Source organism: Phoxinus phoxinus (assembly GCF_949152265.1).
Source record: "Phoxinus phoxinus genome assembly, chromosome: 25".
NCBI classification, from domain to species: Eukaryota; Metazoa; Chordata; class Actinopteri; order Cypriniformes; family Leuciscidae; genus Phoxinus; species Phoxinus phoxinus.
In genome coordinates, this window is record NC_136900.1 from 24,420,376 (window position 1) to 24,437,392 (window position 17,017).

Sequence of the window (17,017 nt, forward strand, 5' to 3'; positions counted from 1 at the left end):
TCACTCTGCTTTGAAACTGTTTTAGACGCACGTCTTTTTGCGTTTACTGAAGCCAATTTTACTAAAACGTCTGATTTTTTTTAGTCCACACACCTCAAGACAATAAAAGCAATTCATATTTCAAGAGGGATTGATGGGAACTGTGGGAAAGGACCCGAGTCTGGTGCTATCAGGAGCTAGTCTCTCCAGTTCATCATCATGCAGTTATTGTCCGAATCGCAAACTCTCAGGAGAGCATTCTTGAAATCTGAGCCTCTTAAATCATCCTGGCATGTTCATCGCTCTCAGCCGCATTCAAACTCCATTATTGAGCGGCACAGGGAAGAAGACATTACTTAACGTAATTCGTTTACAGCGGCTAGTGTTAAACATGACCGTTTGTTTCTCGTCTTCATCGTCAGCAAATGTTTAGTATCTGCAAGTTAGGCATTTTTGCTCCTTAGATTTAATTTCAACGCCGCAACTAAAACACATGCTAAAAATCACATTTTTTTACTTCCTTTTTTTTAGCCATTTTTATTTCATTCTCTCCGTGGTGATGGAAAACTTTACATTTTTACGCTGATTTAGGACCAGCTTTCTCGAACTAAAACCCTAAACAGTAACTTAAGTGAAACTGCAGCACTGGTCTCAAAAGCCTCGCACTAATACAAGAGAGTTCGGCTTTTTATATAGAGTAATAACCTCACTTTTGAGTTGTTCTGTCTGCGCGTTTAGCCAGTAAACCTGTGCTGTCTGGTGACTTGATGCATCATTGTTGAGGGAAAAGCGCTTGATTGTTTTTAATTTATTTTTGAGGGTTCTTCATTTTGTTGTCGCTGTTGTTTTTTCTAGTTCATGTTTTCTGCTTTTAGAAAGTTTAGTTTCAACAGTTCAAACATTCGTTCAACATTTGTCTCCAACGGTGCTAATATAGCCTCCCTTTGCGATCCTTGTGGGAAGAGAAGAGGGAATTTGTTTTTTTCTCTTCAGTTTTCATTTTCATTTATTAGGCCCCTCCCACATCACTAATTAAGCCCCGCCCACCCTACACCCATAGAGAGCAGTGTCAGTCATTGGTACTTGAACGAAAGATGTTTACACCTCTTCATTTCTGTGTTTGGATCCATTTCTCTTTGTAAACCATCGCTCTATCTCTCCCTGCCTTTCCTCACTGTCTCACTCTCTCTTCCTAGGGATCTCTCATGTAAAGTGTAAATTGCTACATTTTTTATACAATACTGTAACTTGCCTTTGTACATTTAGGCAGAAAATAAATCTTTTTATGAGACAATCACTCCTGTTAATCTGTGTCTTATCTCTCTGAAAGACTAAATACAAGGTGTCGGCAAGCTTTCTCGGGGTTTCTCGGGGTTTGTGAACCCCTAGAGGTTCATGATGGAACTGCTAGAGATTTGCATTGAATAGCATTACCAATGCACAATTCAAAAAAAAAAATTAAATAACAATAAACATGCAAAGATTCAATTTGAAATTCATTCTGTTTAATCTCTGAACTCATTTTTAGTGAATTATTATGATTATTATTATTATTATTATTATTTCTTAAGGGTGTGTTCACACTTGTAGTTCAGTTCTCTTTGTTATTTTGGTCCGGACCAAAAAAAGAAAATAATAAATGTAGTCATGTTTCACTTAGTGTTCACACTGTCTTTCTTAAGACCAAACATGATGACATATATATGCTGGGATAAATGTGCTCATTATAAAGTGTGTATGTATGATGGCATTTTGACCAGAGCTGAGAACTTGTGAAGAGTTTGTAAAGAAGTCGAAACACTCCTGGACTTCTTCTGTTGCTCACAAACGAAGATCTGCTGCCAGAACCGCGTTTCTGACGCATGTATCGAACTTTAATGGACAAGGTAGCTCCTATGAAAGGAAAAACAGGTGTGCTTCATCATTCTGTCCTTTTTAGGGTCGCATCTGCTGACATCACATCCTGTTTTCGGTTCATTTGGATGTCTTTGATCTGATTTAACTTCATATTTCTGTCAAACCGCTTAAGAGTTAATTTTAAAGTGGAGCGAGACCCATCTTTTCAGAACATAAAGATACCGAACCTAAATGCATATTGATATGTTCACAACCCGATTGGTCGACTTTTATTACATATCCCAGTCTCTGCCCAGATCCGGCCCACATCTGGAGCGCGTTGAGTCCACATGTACCAGATGTGGCCCGGATCAGGGCCGACACTGTTGCTGTTTTGGATATTTTGCAACGGAACTTACCACATCCAAAACAATGCTGTGTTTTGGGCTAAATTCGCTCGTTGTATGTGCGTAGCTACATATGATGGTATTTTGAGCTGCTGATAACTCGTGAAGAGCTTATAATATGTGTAAAGGAGTCAAAACATCATCAGGAATCCCTCAGTCACACACAAATGAAGATGCGAGGAGACTCTGTTCTGACGTACCGAACTGTGATGGGCAACATCGCTATTATGACGAGAAAAAACAGGTATGCTTAAGCACTCTGTCCTTTTTAGGGTCGCATCTTGTGACATCGCGTCCTGTTTTTGGTTAATTTACATGTTTTTGGTCAGTGTTGTGTTCATATTTCGGTCGAACCGCACCAGAGTTCGTTTGGAAGTAGAGCGAGACCCATCTATTCAGCGTCTCGGTCCGCTTGTTTGGTTCGGATGGAAGCGTTCACACTTATTCAAATGAACCGCACTAACACAGCAATCGCACCAGGGTTCGTTTTAATCCAACCAAACATGACAAATGGGAACACACCCTAAAATTGTCAATTTATCCTCACTGTTATAGTGCACTTCTTGGCCTTTCTATTGCATATAGCTGTGTTAATTCAAGTAACTGAGTAGATTATAGTCCAGTTCCCTATTATTGTCTAAATTTAGGTTATAAGAAGAGTTAAAGACCAATGCCTTAGAAAAACAGGTGAAGATCCAGGCCACCTTGAAACATAAACCCAGGCCAAATGCAGAGTAGAAGACCTGAGAAAAGGTGTAATTTCTCCTCCTTTTCTGAGCCACACTTATTTTACATGGAAGAATTGAAGTACCAGGTTTTAACCAGCAGAGGGCCTCCTTTACCTGCATTTGGGCCCCAGTCTCTTTGACCAATTGTGAAGCGACTTTTTGTAGTAGGCTACAGCATTTAATTGTTTCGAGAGAAAAAAAAGTGTTCATGTTCGTGTGTAGCTTGATTGTATCGGTGTACGGACGCCATACTTAATTTCTCGTGAATAAAAACAAGGCAATGAGGGATAATTATATAGATTTATATGATAGGCATAGGCTACTTTGGTGTGCCTTGAAAATATATCCCTCCATAATATTTCCGTATATAAGATTTTAAGACAATACAGCCTATTGAATGGATTACCTCATAGGTTTGTTCCTGTTCTTATTTTTTTAATTTAAATTATTTAAAATTCTAGTATTGCGTCTACCCTAAAGGACCAAATGTAAAATTAAGCAGTAAAAGTGGTGTATGAATGAAGTAGTCTTGTCCCGAGCTCTTCCTTTCTCGATCACGTCCAACTTTTTGGTTGGAAAAGAAGCTAAAACCTGTGGACTGTTATGTATAACCGTAGTTTTTAGCATATAAAATTATTATTTTGACTCTAGAATACGTTTTACGTCTTGAAAACCAGTTTAAGGCCGCTGAGGTACTTTTTAGTGAAGCTCAGCTTCGCGCCATCAGGTGACCTGCAGCGCGGGAATGAAAAGCCTCGCGTGCTTGAAGATCCAGCAGTTGCCATGGAAACCTCGCGTGAGTGCTAGAGGAGACTCAATATCCTGAAGAGACAGAGACATTATACAACAAGCATGCAGTGTCCATTGAAAATAAGTGTTGATATTCGCCAAATTTAAACTCGTAAAAGCATATTTGACACATGACACGTAACGTTTGTTCAATATTAAACACCGTCAACCTGAAAGATCGTGTGTGTGTGTGTGTGTGTGTGTGTGTGTGTGTGTGTGTGTGTGTGTGTGTGTGTGTGTGTGTGTGTGTGTGTGTGTGTGTGAGAGAGAGCTTGGGAACATATCGTGATGTTCTGCCGCTCTACATGCGAGGCACGCGCGCGATTAGAATTCAAGGCGCGCGCTCTCTCTCTTGTGAGCGCGCGTGGTGTGACAAATACAAACAGCTCACTGTATGAGAGTGCATCTAAAAGACTGTGTTGTTTATATTGCCTTGCAAGAATATGCATATAAGTTTTTTTTTAAAGCATTTAAATGTGGTGGCATGGTATATTTATACAGGCTACTGTATATGCCATGCTGAATGATTGTCATATTGTTTTTATATGAAAATAATACAATAATACCATTGTAACTACAGGTAAAGTTCTTGTTAGTTTTGCTGACATACACATGCATATTAAGTGAACGACATTAATGGAGATGGGTTGTTTTTTTGTTTTTTAACAAAATGTTTATAATCTTTACTACAAAAAGCTATTCAACATTTTCACTGTTATTACCCAGTTATTGCTCTGTTATTCAACATTGTCACTGTTATTACCCAGGAAAACAGATACAGTTCATAAAATAAAAATAAAAAATTAAATGATCAAATATTTAAAAGGAAAGATAAAGAGATATTGTAAACTAGCCCCAGTCCCTAATTACTGTGTAAGATTATGATTTACAGAGGAAACGCTATTATTATGACACAAGAGACTCACAGGCTCATCCGTCCACGTGCTCGCAGCAGCAGCAACGAAAGGGGAGGAGCCTGTAGGGCTAAACCACGCCCCCATGCGCATGCACGTCTCTGAGCAACAAGTCGCAACCGGTCTGCAGAATTTCCCGTTGCACGCACGGTTGTGATCAGCGCTCGTGCCCTTGAAGAGCGAAATACTCTCGTTTTTCCATGATCATGTGATGTTTATATTCGATGATCATATGTGAATGTACACGCGGACCCCGATGGACACACACATCAGCTGTGTTTGCGATGAAATGACGGACTGGAGTTGTGTTTGAAGGTAAGAGACCCGCACTGTTATTATGCCCGCTCGCTTACATATAATATTGTGTAACTCAGAACAATATTACTTGGATTTTAGACTCGGGAGTTTAGAATCTAAAAATAGATTTCGATTGAACAAGAACAAGGACATCACTGTCCGCTTTTTAGTAGCGAAACTCTTCGCCACGTTTACAGTGTTTTCATCCCTAAACACAGTCTTGATGTGCACGAGAACACTTATTCATTATTCAGTCGGTAACAAACACGGTTTAATGCATGCAAGAATTTCGTATACTAATATTAAAATGGATGAATACACATTTTAGGATATTCTAACCATTGATAATGGTATTCGCCGGAATTATTAAATTAGAAAGACATTCTTAAAGGGACAGTTCACCCTAAAATGTAAATTCTGTCATCATTTACTCGCCTTCATGTTGTTCCAAACCTGCATGATTTTATATCTTCTGCTCAACACAAAAGATTATATTTTGGAGATTGACGGGAACCACACATTTGATGGGCCCCATAGTCATTTTCTTCATACTGTAAGTCAATGAGGACCAGAAACTGTTTACTTACCCATATTCCTCTTTCAAAACTAAACTAAAAATACATTTCCAAATCTTGTATATATATTTTTTTTTCACAGAATGAGGTATTTTGAAGGAAAACCCCTTTACAAAAATGACTATCGTAATAATTATTATCGTATTTGCATCGCAGAATACAGTTATTTTTGTAAGTGTACACATCTGTCCACTGCCAAAGACAAAAATTACAACTTTTGTTGCCCATATTGAATATGCTGTCAATAAATAAATAAAAAGATTAAGAGGACAATCAGATAGAATTATGACGGTAACAAATACGAATGGTTTAATATTGCTGTAGATCCATCAAAGGGTTAATGACAATGATTGTTGCTGTGAATGTATATGATTTGGCGCATTATGAATTTGTTGTTTTAAGTTGTTTCTGAGTTAAAGTTATATGTTTGCATTGAGTAATTGAGTTAAATGCTTAAAATGTTGTGTTTGAAAGGGTTATGGTAACTTAAGAAGAGATGAGATGATCTCTCTGCAGTCATCTATAGTTGTAAATAGACTCTTATGTTATCTATACCATTATAAATACCCCAAGCCCTTTGCATTGACTGTAATGGTGTTTGTTTTGGCATAAGTTACACAACCTTGAACAGAAAAAGCAGACTTCTTTTTCCCTGTGACGTTGGTTTCCAGGAGCACAAGTGCTGTTGACAATCGCCGGCTCCTGATGCTTACAGCCAGAGCTTAACCATGTAAACACACACCCTCTCCTGTATTACGGCTATAGTTAGCATCTATTAAAATCTGATATTATTGCGTTAGACAAAAGACGGCTGCTGCTCAGAATAGGATCTGATGTGTGGTAATGTGTGTGCTGTGTACACAGCGTTTGAAGGGAAACACTCATGAAGTCGCTGCATGTGGTTTTGTGGTCAGCTCAGCTTCTGTTTACGCTGCAGGTCCATCGGTGATGTGTGGAAGCTTGTTTCCGCCACTGAATAAAACATTATAAAGATGATTGGGACTTTATTTATCACAATTGCGAGATATAAAGTCAGAGTTGCGAGATATAAAGTCAGAGTTGCGAGATATAAAGTCAGAGTTGCGAGATATAAAGTCAGAGTTGCGAGATATAAAGTCAGAGTTGCGAGATATAAAGGCAGAATTGCGAGATATAAAGGCAGAGTTGCGAGATATAAAGGCAGAATTGCGAGATATAAAGGCAGAGTTGCGAGATATAAAGGCAGAGTTGCGAGATATAAAGGCAGAGTTGCGAGATATAAAGGCAGAGTTGCGAGATATAAAGGCAGAGTTGCGAGATATAAAGGCAGAGTTGCGAGATATAAAGGCAGAGTTGCGAGATATAAAGGCAGAGTTGCGAGATATAAAGGCAGAGTTGCGAGATATAAAGGCAGAGTTGCGAGATATAAAGGCAGAGTTGCGAGATATAAAGGCAGAGTTGCGAGATATAAAGGCAGAATTGCGAGATATAAAGGCAGAATTGCGAGATATAAAGGCAGAATTGCGAGATATAAAGGCAGAGTTGCGAGATATAAAGGCAGAGTTGCGAGATATAAAGGCAGAATTGCGAGATATAAAGGCAGAATTGCGAGATATAAAGGCAGAGTTGCGAGATATAAAGGCAGAGTTGCGAGATATTAAGTCAGAATTGCGAGATATTAAGTCAGAATTGCGAGATATTAAGTCAGAATTGCGAGATATTAAGTCAGAATTGCGAGATATTAAGTCAGAATTGCGAGATATAAAGGCAGAGTTGCGAGATATTAAGTCAGAATTGCGAGATATTAAGTCAGAATTGCGAGATATAAAGGCAGAATTGCGAGATATAAAGGCAGAGTTGTGAGATATAAAGGCAGAGTTGCGAGATATAAAGGCAGAATTGCGAGATATAAAGGCAGAATTGCGAGATATAAAGGCAGAATTGCGAGATATAAAGGCAGAATTGCGAGATATAAAGGCAGAATTGCGAGATATAAAGGCAGAGTTGCGAGATATAAAGGCAGAGTTGCGAGATATAAAGGCAGAATTGCGAGATATAAAGGCAGAGTTGCGAGATATAAAGGCAGAGTTGTGAGATATAAAGGCAGAGTTGCGAGATATAAAGGCAGAATTGCGAGATATAAAGGCAGAATTGCGAGATATAAAGTCAGAGTTGCGAGATATAAAGGCAGAATTGCGAGATATAAAGGCAGAATTGCGAGATATAAAGGCAGAATTGCGAGATATAAAGGCAGAATTGCGAGATATAAAGGCAGAATTGCGAGATATAAAGGCAGAATTGCGAGATATAAAGGCAGAATTGCGAGATATAAAGGCAGAGTTGCGAGATATAAAGGCAGAATTGCGAGATATAAAGGCAGAATTGCGAGATATAAAGGCAGAATTGCGAGATATAAAGGCAGAATTGCGAGATATAAAGTCAGAATTGCGAGATATTAAGTCAGAATTGCGAGATATAAAGGCAGAATTGCGAGATATAAAGGCAGAATTGCGAGATATAAAGGCAGAATTGCGAGATATAAAGGCAGAATTGCGAGATATAAAGGCAGAATTGCGAGATATAAAGGCAGAGTTGCGAGATATAAAGGCAGAGTTGCGAGATATAAAGGCAGAGTTGCGAGATATAAAGGCAGAATTGCGAGATATAAAGGCAGAATTACGAGATATAAAGGCAGAGTTGCGAGATATAAAGGCAGAATTGCGAGATATAAAGGCAGAGTTGCGAGATATTAAGTCAGAATTGCGAGATATAAAGGCAGAATTGCGAGATATAAAGGCAGAGTTGCGAGATATAAAGGCAGAGTTGCGAGATATAAAGGCAGAATTGCGAGATATAAAGGCAGAGTTGCGAGATATTAAGTCAGAATTGCGAGATATAAAGGCAGAATTGCGAGATATAAAGGCAGAGTTGCGAGATATTAAGTCAGAATTGCGTGATATAAAGGCAGAATTGCAAGATATTAATTCAGAATTGCGAGATATAAAGTCAGAATTGCGTGGTATTCAGAATTGTGTGTAATATAGTCGGATTTGCGAGATATTAAGTCAGAATTGCGTGTAATGTAGTCAGAATTGCGTGATGTAGTCAGAACTGCGTGTAATATAGTCAGAAAGAATTGCGTGTAATATAGTCAGAATTACGTGTAATATAGTTAGAATTGCGTGATAGTGTCAGAATTGCATGTAATATAGTCAGAATTGCGAGATATTAAGTCAGAATTGCGAGATATTAAGTCAGAATTGCGAGATATAAAGTCAGAATTGCGAGATATTAAGGCAAAATTGCGAGATATAAAGGCAGAGTTGCGAGATATTAAGTCAGAATTGCGTGGTATTAAGTCAGAATTGCGAGATATTAAGTCAGAATTGCTCGCAATTCTGACTTTATGCGTATTTGTGTTGAGAAACTTAAATGCATGCTTAGTCTGATTCAATCTTGCATGAGCATATTTAATGCGTATGCTATATTCATTTAAACAGATCACCATAAAAGAGCATCCAGCCACTGTGTGTTCACCAAAATCTGTTTCTGTGCCCAAACACACTCGCACTGAAAGCTCATTTTTCGAGATATAAACCTCAGATGTGGAACATGACCTGTTTAGATTTATGGCTTTGATTTTCTACCAGTTTTAGAGTTTGACATGTTTCATAAAATATATAGCCTATTTTATACATAAACCTATATAACTTTCTTTTTTTTTTTTTTACTTTTTAAACTTTTTAAACAATAATCTGCCCAGGGTCTTCTTTACAATGAGACCAAACCTTGTCTGTGCTTCCGAGCTTTGAATATTTATGACAGTTTTTTGACACTTTGGACCTTTGTGTAACTTTTTTTAATTGACGCACAAGAGTTAATGTACACAGTAAGATGTAAATGCATGCGTGAGATGCAGTCAGTGGTGTTACGGCTCCCGAAGTTAATCGCCGGGAGATTATGAGGCTCTACAAACACATTGCGATTAATTCACTGTATTTTTTTATAGCAAACGTGACTTTCTTGCATCATTCTGTGGCTCTTCAGACATGAATATTTGCTGCACCTTCTTCTACCAAACGTCTCTTTTGCCTTCTCCTCGTCTTCAGGCACTGTATTATATATGCGCGCTCACATTAATAATAATCTGTGTCTGTTAGTCATGGCTGGCGTGTAAACACATGCGCTCTGGAACGCAGACCTGTGGAAGATGTTGGGAGTGGAGATTTTCTTACATTTGCATTATTTCCAATTCATGCTTCTGTACTTCCGACATCCTTGTTGTGTGTTTCATGCCCTCTGCCAGTTTGCATGTTCCGTCAGGTCATGTTTTATGTGCTCTAGAAACCAGCTAAATACCCAATCTGAACGGCTTATGCGCCACAGAAACGCATGAACACCATTCAAAGCAACTTGCATATCAACATGCTAATGAACATATTACTGTAAAAAATGCAGGGTTGTTTTAACCCAAAATTGGGTCAAATATGGACAAACTGGGTTACATTTTTAAATTGCATTTTTTAACCCAACGGTTGGGTTTGTCCATGAAACCATCAGTTTAAAATGAGTGACTGACACATGTTGACTTTTCTTGGCTGTAGTTCGAAATGAAATGCAAAGAAACTCCCATTTTTTTACAGAATACTGGGATTTTTAAGGCATTTTAACTTCATGATTGCGTTCCCACATCAGGAAATTGCTGACAGCCATGTGTGTGTGCCACACACACACCGCATGCTTTGACTGAGAAGAACGCCTGCATTTGAATAAAACTGAACGCGAGGTCAGGAGTTCAACAGGAGATGGATGTTTTAGAGAAGCTGAAGGAACAACACTGAAGCTCTGTGTCCAAACACACACACACACACACACACACACCTGAGTTACTCACACAGAGCATCTTTCTTCAGAGACGCTTCCGTCTCTCACTAAAAAACGTTCACATTTTGGCCATGTGGGGTAAAAAAAACCCCGAAAAGTATGTATGTATCAAAAGTTTTGGATCGGTAAGATTTTTAATGTTTTCAAAAGAAGTCTCTTCTGCTCACCAAGGCTGCATTTGATAAAAAAAACTAACAAAAACAGTAATATTGTTAAATATTACAATGTAAAATCATCAGTTCTCTATGTAAATATACAGTAAAGTGTAATTTATTCCTGTGATCAAAGCTGAATTTCCAGCATCATTACTCCAGTCTTCAGTGTCACATGATAAATGTCTTTCCTGCCACTTTTGATCAGTTCAATGCATCATTGATGAATAAAAGTATTAATTTCTTTCCATAAATCCCCAATAAGACATTCTTACTGACCCCAAACTGTTGAGCGGTGGTGTTTAGTGTTATAAAAGCTTTCCATGTCAGATAAATGCTGCTCTTTTGAACATGTTCTTGTGTTGTCGGTGTGTGTTGAGTGGAGGCTGTTGGCTTCCTCACACACATGATAATGTATTTTAATAGATAATGATGTAGTCGTGGAGACCGTCACACGCGTCGGCTTCAGTTCGGTTTCTAATCTTGTGTTTGAAGGCGTCTCTCCACTCGAAGTGAAGAGTTTGACCGAGATCTTCCGTTGACCTGAAGCCTGAAACACGTGCGTGTCGACTCCATAAATAAATACGGTCCAGGAATCCACATGTGACCTTTTGTAGGCCTGTTACCATGGTGACGAATGTCTCATGTTCGTAAAGTGAAGTGAAACTTATCAATGACTTCAGAGGGCATGGGAGTCTCGGGTCACATGACACACCTGAGGTGAAGAGTTTCACTCCTCTTTTCCCTTCTGAGGCTCATCCGACTGGATTTTTGTTATGCAGGAACAAAACATAAGGGCCACTTGAGCAGTTTTTTTTTGTTTTTCTGGAACTCTCTGCGAGTGTGTGGTGTTGCGCAGAGACGCTTCCCTCCCGTTCCCGCGTTCAGCAGCTGCGACTGCAGGGTTTCCCAGCGGATCCCTGTGTTTCTCCACAGCTTGGATGAGCTCCAGGAAAAACAATCACTTTCCCTTCAACACCACACTGAGGAGAAGACTTACTCTACTATCTATCTATCTATCTATCTATCTATCTATCTATCTATCTATCTATCTATCTATCTAATCTGTCTATATCTATCTATCTATCTATCTATCTATCTAATCTGTCTATATCTATCTATCTATCTATCTATCTATCTATCTATCTATCTATCTATCTATCTATCTATCTATCTATCTATCTATCTATCTATCTATCTATCTATCTATCGATATCTATCTATCTATTTATCTATTTATCTATCTATCTATCTATCTATATCTATCTATATCTATCTATATCTATCTATCTATCTATCTATCTATCTATCTATCTATCTATCTATCTATCTATCTATCTATCTATCTATCTATCTATCTATCTATCTATCTATCTATCTATCTATCTATCTATCTATCTATCTATCTATCTAACTCTGTTTTAGTCATAAGTCAATCATGTTTTTGCATGCAAGTCTCTTCCCAAAATGCATCTTCTGCATTAATATATCTGCTTTTGAGTTTGTCTCTTGTTCTATAAAAACTTTCCCAACAACGATCCTTTCTCTCCTCCGTCCCCGTCAGCAAATCCATCGACCCATCAACCTATTAAACCATCAAACCATAAACCATCAGCCCATCAAACCATAAACCATCTACCCATAAACCATCTATCCATCAAACCATTAAACCATCAGCCCATCAAACCATAAACCATCAGCCCATCAAACCATCAACCTATTAAACCATAAACCATCTACCCATCAAACCATAAACCATCTACCCATCAAACCATAAACCATCTACCCATCAAACCATAAACCATCTACCCATCAAACCATAAACCATCTACCTATTAAACCATTAAACCATTAAACCATTAAACCATTAACCCATCAAACCATTAAACCATCAACCCATCTACCCATTAAACCATCAACCTATTAAACCATAAACCATCTACCCATTAAACCATCAAACCATTAAACCATCAAACCATTAAACTATCTACCCATCAAACCATTAAACCATCAACCCATCAAACCATTAAACCATAAACCATCTACCCATTAAACCATCAAACCATTAAACCATCAACCCATCAACCCATCAAACCATAAACCGTCTACCCATCAAACCATTAAACCATCAGCCCATCAAACCATAAACCATCTATTAAACCATCAACCTATCAAACCATTAAACCATCAACCCATCAAACCATTAAATCATCAAACCATTAAACCATCAACCCATCAAACCATTAAACCATCAATCCATCAAACCATTAACTCATCAACCCATTAACTCATCAACCCATTAACTCATCAACCCATTAACTCATCAACCCATTAACTCATCAACCCATTAACTCATCAACCCATTAACTCATCAACCCATTAACTCATCAACCCATCCATCAAACCATCGGCCCCCAGGAGCCTCTTCTTTTATCGGTCATGTCTGGGAACTATTATTTAAATGCATTAAACAGAAGAAACACTACTTTACAATTACACCATATTTTACTAGTACAGCCTGAGAAAGAAAACATGAGTCTTAATCAGTCTCTTAATCATTAGAGCAGCTGGAGTGGTGTGTGTTCGACGTTTGGAAGTGTGTGTGGTCAATCACACCTCTATATTTAGAGCTTGTTATCAGCTTGTTTTCTCTGTCTCACCATCTCTCTCTCAAGTCACTCTTTCACACTGCATCTTACTGGTGGTATTTGGTTGGTGTGTGTGTGTGTGTGTGTGTGTCGAGGTGAGCTGTTATCACTTGCCTGAGTGTTGTCACACTGCCAGATCCTCCACAGTGAAAGTCTGAGGCACATTTCCATTAGAGGGCATCAGAAAAACATCTGACGAGCCTTAAAGGAATAGATCACTCTGAAATTAAACCGTTTTCTTTCTATTTTTTTTTTTTTTTTTCATTTTTCTAAGAAAACTAAATGATGTTGAGCTGAATAGGGCTGGATGCTTAATCAAAATACAGCCGATGTTTGAGAGTGAAGCTGACATCCAGCTTTCTGTGCGCGTGCTTCGGGTGTGTGCGTTTAGAAAACCATATATGCGAAGTTTAGACTGATATCACTTTATTATGAAAACGGATAATAAACTTGCATGAGGATGAAGAACTGTAATCTCACGCGAGCGTGACCGCGATAGATGATAATCAAAACCAAACATGTTTTAGTTTTTGTCAGAGTATCCGAGGCACGGGCCGTAAAGGCTCCGCCCTCTTCTGGAAAGGGGGCGGAGCAGCAGCAGCTCATTTGCATTTAAAGACACAAGCATGAAAACTTTTACATTTACAACATGGTATAATAAATTACCTGTGGGGTATTTTGAGCTGAAACTTCACACACACATTCCAGGGACACATGAGACATAATACTACCGTAATTGAGAGCGAATACAGAAGCTCAGGCTTTCTGCCTAACATCTACTTTTGTGTGTCATGAAAATAATACAGAGATTGAAGCGCATGCGGGCGAGTACATGATGACTATTGAGGCTTCTGTTACTGTAAGAAATCTGCTGCTTTGAAATGGACCAAAAGCCCTTTCTGAAGGGAGCGTCGCGTATCTAATGTCAGGGAATTCCTGGACTTTTGTTGACTGGAGGAACGTCCCATTTCGTCCATATTCGTCTGTTTATGAAATGATCTCAATCGGTAATATTCCTGTGATGTTTTAATTTGACGGCTGACTCATTCTCACATGCAGGCTGATTAGACTAATGCGATTTGCCCTCATTAGCATGTTTAACTGAGAGGCAACTGTGATCACAATAAACCAGTTCACTTTTCTAGGTCAGTCTTGAATTTAAATTAGAGTCGTGTTGTTTTGAAACCAAATGCAGCTTTTCTCCATGTGTTTTTGCATTATACATCTTAGGAAATTAGTGAAATGGTAGTGTGTGTGTGCCTTGTTAATAATGAAAGTGTTTGTTTTTGTGCTTGCACTCAGTCTAAACCCTAGTGCGCTGTCTACCTAGGCAGTATTTTAAGGCATCATAGGTGCAAAGGCTGGTAAAGCAGCAACTTTATGCTGCATTATAAGATGTTTCGACCACATTATAAGACAGCATCACGTGTCCTTCATAGAAAAGGAAATCCCAGAGTGCATTGCAAAGAAGGTAAAGACTTTTGTTTCCGGGATTGATTGCATATTAATAACAATTTTGTCTTCAAAATAGGGATGCACGATATATCGGCCACCATATCGGTATCGGCCGATATATGTTCATTTTTAACGTTAACGTTATCGGTCTAACTGCGTTCACACCGGACGCGAATAGCGCGTCAAATTCGCGCCTGCCGCGTCTAGTTTGACGCTTGAACATTTTGAATGCATTCGTGAAATGGAAATGATGGAGGCAAAATCCGCTTCTTCTGGGAGAGGCAAGTGCTAGGCGGGAAATTTAAAAATTCTACTGTTATTGTGTCACTAAATGTAGTTTTAAGAGTTGTTCAGTCGAGAATGTAGTTGTTTAAAGCTCAAATCTGTGGTTTGTTTATAAAGATAGCGCCTATTTAAAAAAATGTATCTGACGTTTCGGAGTTGTGAGATCCAGGCGATCACCAGGCGCTCAGCGCTCATGTAACCCGCCTTACCTCGGCTAGTCCTCCTGACGTCTGCCGCTGGTAAACCAGAAATGTTTAAATTCACAATCTATAGCTTCGGTTCTATTATATGAAACATATAAGTTAAAATACATTAATGACTCGTTATAACGTCGGTCAAACGACTTCTTTAATTAACGTTATGTGAGTTTTTCTTCATCTCATTCAGAAATGTAGCCTATGACTGCAAGTGTTCAGTGTCACATTCATAGTTAACATCTGAACAATGTCATTCCTTCTTTCACGCGGGCATTTAGTCATTACAAAATAATTTATTGAGGCCAAACATATAATAAGTTATTGCGGCCAAACATTTAAAATTACATTATAATCTGAAAATCGGGCCTTCCTGTCATATCGGCTACATAAAATTATATTGAGAATGTTATAATTGTGTGTTTGTGACGTGGCTTTCAATGGTGAGACTTTAGTTTTTGTAATCAGACTCTCAAAAACTATATACAAATTTGGATTTAGATGTATCAGCCGATATATCGGTTATCGGCTTTCAAATATGAAGAATTATCGGTTATCGGTATCAGCCAAAATTTGCATATCGCTGCATCCCTACTTCATACTAATATTAATTTTCTTATTTATTGTAGAAATATTCTCTATCTTGGTTATTGAATGCACTATTTCTTGTATAACAAAAAGCAACAAGGTTCATGGAAAAAGTTTTACGTAGTGGACAAAGTCAAAGAAATGTTGACTGAATACTTTTAAATAATGATTACAATTGTATATATACATTATATATATGTAATATGTATGTATATGTATATATTATTAAACATAAAATAATTAATAATGAATTATTAAGCATATAATGATATTTTTTCTGGTTGTTGGTTGTTTCTGAACAGATAATAATGACGGGGCTCATTGATCAGGGTGAGGACTTGGGCCTGGTGACCCCGATAGAGCTGACGGACCCCCCGAAGGACGACGACCCCCACTGCCCCGCACACTTCAGGCAGAGTCTCATGTACGTAGCGCATACTTTTTTTCATATTCATATTACACACTGAAAGTTTTCCTCAGTATTCGGCAAACCATTTTAAGTTCTTCATTCCAGAAATCCTTTGGGCTGAACTAATCCTACATACAGCCAAACATTATTCAGACACCAGATATCATTTTTAATATTTTTTTACTAGGGTGTGCAGGACACAATAGTTAACTTATGTAAGTGATGATTGCAAATTAAAGTAAACTGACATATTATACCAAAAAATTCTTCATAAAAAAAAAAGTAAACCGATACATTATTGTGAATATTATTGTTACCTGTTCATCATTGTGTCAGTGTTTTATTCGCTGACTTTAGCTTTAGCTTTAGCTTCTTATCATGAAGAACAACATAGTGACGAAACGCGTTTGTCCGTTCAGGGCCACCGTAGAAACATGTCGATGTAAGCGGAGTGTGTAGAGAGAAATGATCATTCTAAGCTAATAAAAACACAACGGTTCATTAATAAGGTCTTTATACACCACTGAACACATATGTATATGATATTGCATTTCTGTCAACAGATCCTCCTGAATATTACACAGTGCACCTTTAATTCTACTCGCTGTACTCATGATACCAATAGATAGATGAAGAGTATCTGCAGAATCTGTGTATCTAAAGTAAATCTACGCCCTGTTCCCACGAGTCTGTGCAGGTTTGCCATCAGGGCCGGGCCGCCCGTCATCCGTGACGCCACACACACACACACACACACTTCACTGTTTGCCTAAACGTCTCCCCGCCTCTGACCGTCAATTGAAGAACCACATGTACGTAACGAGTGTGTTTGTGTTTCGCGCCGAGCGAGCGGGTGTGTGAAGCCGTCTCAGAGGATGGAGTGAATAATGGAGGAAAG

General features: G+C 38.4%; 1 protein-coding gene across 2 annotated transcripts in view; it reads left to right on the forward strand.

Moving 5' to 3' along the window:
• The first annotated feature begins 4,753 nt into the window (after window positions 1-4,753).
• Window positions 4,754-17,017, forward strand: part of gramd2ab (GRAM domain containing 2Ab) — a 36,230-nt gene continuing 23,966 nt past the window's right edge. Inside the window, exons 1-2 of one of the 2 annotated variants that reach the window (XM_079604673.1) lie at window positions 4,754-4,968; window positions 16,013-16,134. In XM_079604673.1, coding sequence (XP_079460799.1) covers window positions 16,019-16,134 — 116 coding nt within the window. In that variant the 5' untranslated portion in view covers window positions 4,754-4,968; window positions 16,013-16,018. The remainder of the gene's footprint in view (window positions 4,969-16,012; window positions 16,135-17,017) is intronic. The other variant, XM_079604672.1, reaches the window with a different exon arrangement.